We start from the raw sequence: 10,410 nt of genomic DNA, 5'->3' as shown, positions 1-10,410 counted from the left end.
TTTTTCCAACACATAAAAGGTAATATATTTAAAAAACTGTTCATACTGAAGAACTGTTATCATTGCAGAGTCATTTACACAAGGGCAGTTGTATGTCAGTCGGTCATATTCATATACACGGTTATTCAGATGCACACACTGCCTCCTCTCCCCTAGCAAAGTCGTCAACCTTGCAGAATGAATGGTGTGCACATCCTTTGCAGACAGTTTACACAGTTGCAGGATAAAAATCAGCATTTTATCTCTCGTCAATTTTAAACTCGATTGGAACACCAGTAGTACATAACATTTCTGAAATGGCAAAACGAGGTGTACAGTATGACAAATCAAAAAGAGAAAAATCAAGACTTTTATTTGATTCTTTTTTTCTCCTTTTTTTTTACAAACACATCTCACTACATGGTTGATCTTTTATAAATCTGTGGTTTAGAAATGTCACCTGAAATGCAAGGGATGTGCATAGGTGTCAAGTCAACATCTGGCTCCGTCGCTGTTTTTTTTTTGTTAGTTTTTTTCTTGGCCCCTCTTGCTTCCCTTGGCTGAGTTCTTCCAAACAGCTGGAATGTTTTTTTCTCTCCTTTTTAAAAAACAAACAAACACGTTTTTGTTTTATTCTTTTCTTTCTCGGAGGTTTACAGAGGGACACGAGGAACACTGACTGACTGACAGCATGGAAGCTTGCAAAATGTCCACATGCATGATTTACCTCATTCAAATCTCTATAACACTTATGGATTTATTTAGAAGAGACAGTACCTGGTAGGTAGAAAGGTGCGTGTGTGTGTGTGAGTGTGTGCGTGGCGATACTGTTACTGTACCGGGGTTTGACAACAGGAGAGTCGTGACATGATGTAAACCAGCGTTACGGCTTTTAAAAGAACAGGGATGAATAAATAATGAGGACTGCTGACATGATCTATACATGGGAAGACAGCAGTGTGTTTGTGTGCTTTTACTTCAGTCTGCTGTCAGACAGAATACCCACTGACTGTGTCTTCTTAGAGATGGTTCAGTACAACACCCAACAGGACTACAATGCGATGGAGGGATGGTGGCGGAGACGTGGGAGGCTAGCAGTGCACCAACATGGGAGGACGGGACACAGTACTGTCTCTTTAAAACAAACATCTACAAAAATGTTGCCTCCTAGCTAGTACAGACATGACAATATTCATTTTTACTCTGTTTTTATACAACACTATGACTAGGTTGTCTGTAAGGGCAAAAGTCCGATTGGCTGCTGCAGGTGTTTGTGCAGTGTTCAAGAGGATTTCAGTTGAATTCTGTGGTCGCTTTCACAGTACGCTGAGGGTGTTTTCGATCAAGTGCAGTGTAGAGAGAGGTTTCCCATTGGTTTTTTTTTTGTTAATTGTTTTTTGTTTCTTTATTATTTCGAAGAGGGAATGATGGGAGTTTGGCTGACATGTTGTTGCTGGGAAGGGAGAAGAAAGAGCAGAGAGAGAGCGAGAGAGAGAGAGAGAGACAGAGAGAGAAAGAGAGAGAGAGGGGGAGAGAGAGAGAGAGAGTAATGGAAGCGAAGGAGAAAATAGGGAAGGAGGAGGTGTAGTTCACGGCTGCAGGTCAGTAGACCCAGGACACAGGGACCCACTGGCTGGTGGTGCACACCAGATCAATGGCCTCCTCCAGGTGCCTGATGGTCTCGTCGATCTCATTGTTGATGATGGTCTGGTCGAAGTAGTGGGCGTAGGTCTTCTGCAGGATCTCTGACTCCTTCTGCAGCCGCTGGAGAGACTCGTCCTGCAGGAGGAGGAGGAGGAGTAACAAAGGGTGTTAGAGATGGAGGGATGAAAGCACATGCAGGACTGGAAGAGGAACTTTAAAGGCACCTACACACTGTACACACATTGTGATAAGATTGACCAACACACTCTGTTGCAGTTTTTTTTTAAAGTGAGGATGTGTCACTCATCTCTGTTTTATTTCACTAAAGAGACTTTGGAGGTTCTAGACGGTTGGTGGGACAAAAACCTTGGGCTCTGAAAAGTTGTGTCAATTGTGTCATTGTGTGTCTTATTGTTTCCTAAATGTTTATAGAGAAACAATAATAATAATAATGATACTACTACTACTACTACTACTAATAATAATAATGATAAGTAATTATTTACATTTGAGACCGACAGATATAACGGACCGCCGATATTACTGGCTGATATATTGTTATCTGTGTATATATATATGTCCGATATGCCTAATATATATATATATATATATTTTTTTTTTTCTTAAGTGATATGAGCTGAATTTTATGTATATTTGATCTTTTTTTAAACATTTAAGTTTAATATACATCCATATGCTTTAAATTGTTTTATTATTATAGTTTGTTTTACTTTTACTCATTGTTAAACTGTAAAACATCATGCTTCCATTACTAGTCATGTGTTTGTTAACCACATTTGAAGAATCAGAAAAAAATTTGCATTTCTGTATCTATTCTGTATCTATTCTGTGTATGTTTCTATTCTGTGTATATATATATATATATATATATATATATATATATATAAGCCAATATATCAATTTCAACATTGGTCCAACATTCCAAAATCCAAAGCTATTTACACACTAACTTTACTCTGTGACAAAGACAATTTGAGAAGCTGGAAGTAATACAAATTTGGTATTTCTGCTTTTAAAAAGTCTAAAATGATTATTCAATTGTCAATATGAACACCTATTAATTTTCATATTCATGTCATAAAAACAAAGTTGTGTCAGTCCTGTGGTCAAAGATTCTTCTTTTGTTTTTGTATTTTTTCTATTTACATTGTGGCAGCAGATTTTGATCAGTATGACATGCAATGCATCTTCTCACAGTGTGTAAGGACCTTTAGTCAGCAGAAGAAAGAAAAAAACTAACCACTAGAACCACAGAGACTATGGATATAAATGCTCCCTAAAACATATGACGAGGCATACGCACATAATTAAAAATAACACGTAGACAGTCGCTATCCTGTCAGGTTGTACTTACTGGCAGCGTTCGACACCACCTGGGCATCTGAGAGGAGCGCCAAAGAAACAAATGCATGCAGCGTGCAAAATAAACGAGTGCAGAGAAGAATGAGAGGCGACCACATGAGTGAAGAGGAGACAGACAGAGCGGCTGCCGGGGCCGCATGCATGCTCAGTGATGGATGTGCATCACATGACGACTTTGCAGAGAGTCAGAAATGTCATTTATTGTGATTTGGTATGTCATTATCCTGTTAGGGATCATTACCACATTAACAGCATGTTATTGAAACTTGAAAAAAAAAACTGTTATTGTTTTCCCTTTTAAGGATAAAGCTTGTGTTGCATATTTTTCTTGTCAACACATCCACGAAGAAACCAAAACCAACAATTCAATCATGTGTTTCACAACACTTCCCTACTCTGTGTGAGTCATCCAGTCTGAAGATAAAAAACTATAGCTGATGCCAGCAGGAGGAAATAATGCATTTATTGGGGACTATCTTGTGTCCTGGTTAGTATCGTATGTTGGTATGACTCAAAATAAACCACAGTTGTTATTGTGCAGTGCAACACTGTGGCTCATTGATGTGTTCTTATTAGTTGTGCCATGGAGCTCTATGGCAACACAGGTGATACTTATTAGGATGATGTCACATGGGATTTGTTGACACTAAGAAAAAACTGATGACGTTATCCTTTAAAATGTGTGATAATAGTGAGCGTGTTCATGCATATTTGGTTTATTCCTACCTCGTTGATGCCTGGTGTGATCGTTGGCGCAGCGATAAAGACGACGTAAGGGGCGAACTCTGCTGTTCGCAGGACTTTCAGGGCCTGATGGAGAACAGCTGTTAGTGGTCAGAAAGTACCTAAATATATGCATCCACGCTTGTAACACACACACACACACACACACACACACACACACACACACACACACACACACACACACACACACACACACACACACACACACACACACACACACACACACACACACACACACACACACACACACACACACACACCTGAGGTTCCACATCCAGTATAGCTATAAGTCCCTGTTGGTGGATCTTCCGAATGGTCTCCAGCCGCGTTCCGTACATGGCGTCCTCATGGCTGCCGTACTCCAGGTACTCATTGTTGCTGATGTCCTGCATCATCTGGTCATGGGAAACAAAGAAGTAGTTCTTCCCATCCTCCTCATCCTTCTTTGGGGGTCTGGTTGTGTCTGCGGGACACAGACAGAGAGGAGAGAGATATTACATTTACCCACAAACAGTCAGTGAGATTCTGTGGAGGACTTGAGAGTATTGATGCATCTTACGTGGGATGGGGTAGGCAAATCTGTCGGGGTGTTTGGTTATGAGTGTGTTCTTGATGTGTCTTCTGCCCACTCCATGAGCACCTAGCAAAGAAGCGCACAGTCAGCCGATGGGGTCAGTTACAGTTTGAAGGCAGACAATCACATTTGACCCGCCGCACTCACCTAACAAAACTAGTGTTTTCCTCTTGAAAGCAGGAAGCTTCACGACCTCTTCATATGTGACAAGATCTAGTTGGTCAAACACTGGAAGTGAGAGAGAAACAGATTAAGAGGATGTGGAGAGTGGCGTGCAGGGACAAACAACAGCTCTACACAGTGGGAGTGGAACAGAGCGTACTACAGAGTTTGAAACACATTGGGTAGCTACAATATGCGGTGAGGAGAAGAGGAAGTTGGGTTACTCGTCAAATCAAAGCAGATAAAATCTCTCACTGGCAACAGGCCTGATGCCAAAACAGTGACTGGAAATGAGAACCAGAGAGCCAAGATGATGACAAAGAAACCAAATTTCCTTTAAATGACCTCTGTGCTTTCAGATGGCGTGAAGCTGATCAAGCAGTAATTCATCCAATGAGATAAAATAAACAACTCAATACAGGATCATGAGCCGATATAACCCGCCACATGTGGCAGTGATTAATCCTCCATGCACTTCACTGTCATTGTTCTCAAAACTGTGTCACAAATGAGTCAAATTGGGCTGAGAGAAAGAAACCCGGGCTGTTGAAACCTTCTGAATTTATTTATACATTATACATAAGTTGAAGTCTTTTTTAAATTTTTTATGGTAAAATGCCAAAAATAAACTTTTATCAACTATTTAAGTCATTATTACTATTTTGGACTTTGGGTCAGAATAAACATGCAATTTCAATTTGGGCTATGAGAAATGATGAGCGCTTTTCACTTTTTCCTGACATGTTATGACATGTACGGTTGATAATAGAAGAAAATAATGGGCAGCGTAATTGATGATTAAATTAATTGTTAGTGAAAACAAAACCAAAAAAACTAAGAACGAGAGAAATTACTGATTCAAACAAAGACTCTTAAACTTTACTTGACCTGTGGGCTGAGCAGTTTGTACAGCTTTTTGGAGTTATGCTAGATTATCTAAATCCACTTTTCCCCCAAAACTGACACATATTACCCATCAAAGTTTTCAGCAGCTGTTTTGACTTAAATTTGTTTGTGTAAATGCCACCAAAAATGCGAAGTAGAACAGACTTTTTGATTTTTCATTTCTTAGATTCTCATGATGAATGTGGGAATAAAACTAACAATTACTTTCATTCTCAATTAATCTGAAATATTTTCTCACATACTGAAACGGCTTGTTTTATCCAATCAGTGTAACTAGGAAACCACATCAATCCGTTCAATCTTCATCGACTTCAAATCTGTTCGGTTGTCAGAAGCAGCCGTCTGTCAGCAGCAGCTCCCGAGCAGCTGAGAGGACAAACGGTCTTCTCTGGACTGACTGACATCTAAAATTTACTTGACAAGAACTGTTTTCTAGTAGGCTCCATGAGCAGCATAAAAGAAGAAAATGGTTGTTCCAATTTACTGATTTATTTATTATTTTACAGCTAAAGTGAAACTGGAAAAGCCTCAGTGGAACTTTGGGATGTTATTTGATCATTACAGATACTGTTAATAAGTTCACAACATGTAAACGACAGAAGATTTGTATGATTGAAAACAGCCACTGATGAACGTTACGCGTCACTGAGCGCTGCTGAGAAAAAAAACGTGTCACACACGTGTCGGTGTTGTGTATCTGCTCCATGACAAAGTCAAGTGACTAACATTAAAGAACAGAGAGTCTGGGCCCAACACTTGTTTGATATTGTTGCTTTAAAATGTTTTAAAGAGTTCCTGATTAATTTATTCTTGATTAATTGTTCCACCTTATTCGTTAACATATTCCTAACATATTCCTGAGTTCATGTACAACAAGGAAACTTTGGAGCTTTTTGCCTCAAGTGACTTTCTGCAAGTGGTCATAGATGATTTATGTGCGTGTCCCAACTTTAGTAACAGTGCAAAAGATAGAGCTTAACTTTAGCGGTGCCGTGTATATAAACAGACTTAAAGTCGGCGCTGAGTCGGACCTTCCAAATGTTTCTCTGAGACTAAACACAGATCAGAATAAACGAGGTAAACTGCAGGTTGTGTCACGTCTGTGGTGCAGAGCGGATCACATGTTCACTCTACGATGTGTTCTTAGCCTCTGTAACATGAGCCTTTATGCAGTTACCATCTCAGGGAGCTGACAAGCGAAATACAATACCCACAAGTCACTTGGTCTTGTGCAACAGGCGGCTGCAGACCAGCTGCTGCTGTTTGAAGTTAAAGCCTGCACAGAGTGAGGGGCAGCGAGGCCTGCTACTGTACTGACTGTGAGTGAGACTTGAGTGTTAGGCAGCTATTTACATTACTGTCTGTCTCTGCTAATGAGCACACTAGAACAAACTTGGGTTAGGATGAACATCACAGCACACAATGTCTAAAACACACACCCACACCCACAATGCTACACAGTTTCAATTTTGTCTCAGCCTTCTGTTGTTTTGAACATTATCAACAGAAACAAAACCGAAACACTGGCAGTGACAGCTGATTTAATCTACAGGGATTGATCAAATAAAGAGCATGGAGAGAGTGAGTGAGTGACAGAGAGAGAGAGAGAGAGAGAGAGAGAGAGAGAGAGAGAGAGAGAGTAAAAGAGAAAAGAGAAAAGAGAAAAGAGGAGCTGAGCACTGTCACTGTTGTTACTTACATGCAGAGAGGCCGTTCAGTAGGAGAAAGCGAGAGAGATGAACAGGAGGGGTCATAACATGGTTCGGTTACAACAGCAGAATTACAAAAACGTTACACACACAAACAGCAAGATACAACAGCTGGGCAGCTGTGCAGCACCGCACAGTGCCAACAATGGAGATGGAAACACACTGTATACTGTGGTTGCTGTTCACACCGTCTGGTAGTATGTCACTGTGTGGATGCTGCAGAGCTTCTGGTGATGGGAAGAACATGCGCTGTCACCAGCAGCACAGCAGAGACAGACTGACATCAGTTAGTACGAGGGTTGAATGTTTTATTGTGACTTTAAAAGTATCCCAGGGATATAACAACCTGGGAATACCAGGATCTTTTGCTTTAAGTGAAGTTTGATTGTATAAACAGAACTGAGAATAATTAACCAGAAAATGGTGTTTATTTAAATTTTTGTAGTATGTTTTAGTAGACAACTCCTCTTAAAGTATAGTATCATCGAGGAAGGAAAAAAAATGTTAACCATGCTCAACCTATTCCAGTTTTTGTTTACAGATTTTTCCATTTCATATAATAAATATTTTTGCGACACAGCTGGACTATAAGATGACATTTTTTAAGTAAGAAAAGAAATGGGAAGAAACCATTGCAGATTTGATCCAGTTATATAGTATATACAGTTAATATACAGTTATATCACATATTTACTCTTATGATCATGCTTTGGTATTCAGCCAGAACATGTGTTAGCATTTTATAAGCATTAATAGATTTCGGTACATGGACACCCGAGCACCCATCCTGGATTCCCACAGGTATTTTTTCCCAGAAAAAGGAATTTTCATTAAAATCCCTGGAAAAGTACCAGGATCTCAATACACCACATTCAACCCCAGGTACTAATACGTGTGTATTAGTGACTCAACACGTTTATCGAGTCTAATGACATGTGGTGATGAGTGAAATCACAATGATGTCATGGTATTCAGCATTTCTGTTGAAATACTAGATGACTGTGTATCACATGCACTCATGCTCCTATGACAACATGACTGTTATGTTCTGTGTTGCATGCTGTTGAATTCAAACTCATAGTTTAACTGGGCATTAACAGTTGGGGTGTAAGGATACACAGCTGGATATACAACCTGGTAATCAGACGCTCAAACCTGCAAACATACTGTACACATGTAAACACATGCACATGGACAGACAGGGTGTTCAGTGTTGTGTCACATCATCATCAGGGCACAATGCCTCACTGGCTCTCATCCTTTTCATCTCATAATACTGTGAGAACAGCTGCATGTACAGATGAGACTTCGATGTAAAAAACCTACTGTAAACAATAAAGTCTTAGCATGTTCTGCCTATCAGCTGCACACTTTATTTGGTGCTAAGCTGTTTAGAACCTACAGCTCAGCACACAACTGCAATATGACTGTAATCACCTCTGCTGCTGTTCACTGTGCTAATCTGGAAGGTTGTGTAATGTATAGACTGTGGTGGGCTCCTGATACAGACACAGTGGTAGTGTAGTGGCACACAATGGTGTACATACTGTACTGGAGCTGTAAAGCTCTGAGTACATGAGCTACAGATACTTGACACTTCAAAGGGTTGCCTGTATGTTTTATTTCCACCCTCCACCCTCTGCACTTGTCTTTGCTTTAAACTCTATCACCTTAAAACCTTATTCCAGTGTTTCGCAACCCTCACCCTTCTCTTTTATGGCGTCTCATACCTACTGTTGCTGAAATCAATAATTAATACAATTTTGATTAAATAAAAATAAATAATTAGGCCATCCTGTGAAAAGGCAACAAAACAGCAGAATAAAAAACAATACAACATTAGATAAAAGATAAAACGGATCACAAAGGTGGAGGTTAAAGCCACAGCTTTTTGTTTTTTCAATAAAAAAAAAAAAATCTATTTGGTGTCAAAACTAACAGCAAACAAAACCTCTCCTACCACCTCCCTCTGTCCAACACACACACACACACACAGCAAACTCCTCTCCCCCACCTCCTGTGTTAACAGTCGCAGCTCTGGTGGCAGATACACGTGATGAGTTTTACCCCACAACACCCCAACCTAGTTACACAGCAGACACATGGCTGTGATATTTGAGTGCTGCCTCTACTGTATATCCAGACATCGCTAAACATATCGTCTGCTCCTGAGCCGCACACAAGCATGTTATTTAAACCTACACCTCAAAATGCAGAGATTTGCTGGCTTGAACCTGGTGTCTGTATCAATGAGCTGCCCGCATTCCCCTAAATTGCCCCTGTGCTCATATAAGATTTCTGCCACCCTGGCATCTTTTCTTGTCCTTCCTGGCTGTGGCTTTGCTACTTGAGATGAACGCCATGAGATCCTGTTACATACATGTTCCAGTGACACAAACAGATGGACGACCAGACACACAGATATTCACAAGCACGCATGCTCACACTCGGGTAAATGAGAAGTGCATGCATGCATGTAGTGGGGCGTGATGGGATAGGGCAATGTTCAGACATCTGCAGCATGTTGTTTGTGTACACATGCGTCGGATTATGAGAGCATCGTCGGTGTGTGGCGTACCTGCGTTGTGCTTTGCCAAATACTTGTCTTTGTACTGCTTCTTCTTCTTGCCAAACCAGGTGCAGCTGGCCTGTTGCTCCTGCTTGGTCTTCTCCATGGCTATACATGCCACGCGCCTGCCACACACACACGCACGCACGCACACACACACACACACACACACACACAAACACACAAACACACACACACACACACACACACACACACACACACACACACACACACACACACACACACACACACACACACACACACAGCATTGAATTTAGTGGCTCAAGTGGCTGAGGGGGAACTGTGTCTCTGTAAATTATGAAATTTGTTGGAGTTTTCTGTGTGTGATCAAACTTGTCTCCCTGCGACTGTTTTTTTCATGTTTCCTCACCACTCCTGCAGCTCTGGCGACGGGATAAGGCCCGCCGTTCCATTTTTCATGTTCTCCAGTTTGCCTTGCCACCAGTTGTGGTCGTCTTTGGAGATGATCTGGATGATGTCGCCCACGCAGAAGCGAATCCCGGCCTCCTTGCAGGGAATGAGCTCGTCTTTGGAGGGGTCGTATTCAAACTGAGCCCTCACGTAGATCTGTCGGAGGAAAACAACACAGAGGTCCCCAGGGGGGGAGGTGAGCTAGGTGAGGGATGGGTTTGGGTGGATGTGTTGGGATTTTCCAAAAAACTGGAGTAAAGAAAGGAATACAAAGAAGAGAAATGTGACAGACATGAAGAGAAGAGAGG

General features: G+C 41.0%; 1 protein-coding gene across 6 annotated transcripts in view; it reads right to left on the bottom strand.

The window, feature by feature from the left end:
- The window catches only part of caska (calcium/calmodulin-dependent serine protein kinase a), a 126,693-nt gene continuing 116,283 nt past the window's right edge, over nucleotides 1–10,410 (bottom strand). For all 6 annotated transcript variants that reach the window (XM_062431248.1, XM_062431251.1, XM_062431253.1 and 3 more), the window contains 7 exons: nucleotides 10,062–10,258; nucleotides 9,680–9,795; nucleotides 4,472–4,552; nucleotides 4,310–4,390; nucleotides 4,011–4,213; nucleotides 3,733–3,816; nucleotides 1–1,758 (listed from right to left, as the gene is read on the bottom strand). In XM_062431248.1, coding sequence (XP_062287232.1) covers nucleotides 1,582–1,758; nucleotides 3,733–3,816; nucleotides 4,011–4,213; nucleotides 4,310–4,390; nucleotides 4,472–4,552; nucleotides 9,680–9,795; nucleotides 10,062–10,258 — 939 coding nt within the window. In that variant the 3' untranslated portion in view covers nucleotides 1–1,581. The remainder of the gene's footprint in view (nucleotides 1,759–3,732; nucleotides 3,817–4,010; nucleotides 4,214–4,309; nucleotides 4,391–4,471; nucleotides 4,553–9,679; nucleotides 9,796–10,061; nucleotides 10,259–10,410) is intronic.

This window comes from Scomber scombrus, chromosome 13 (assembly GCF_963691925.1).
Source record: "Scomber scombrus chromosome 13, fScoSco1.1, whole genome shotgun sequence".
Lineage (NCBI taxonomy): Eukaryota > Metazoa > Chordata > Actinopteri > Scombriformes > Scombridae > Scomber > Scomber scombrus.
This window is presented reverse-complemented; position numbering and strand designations above follow the sequence as displayed.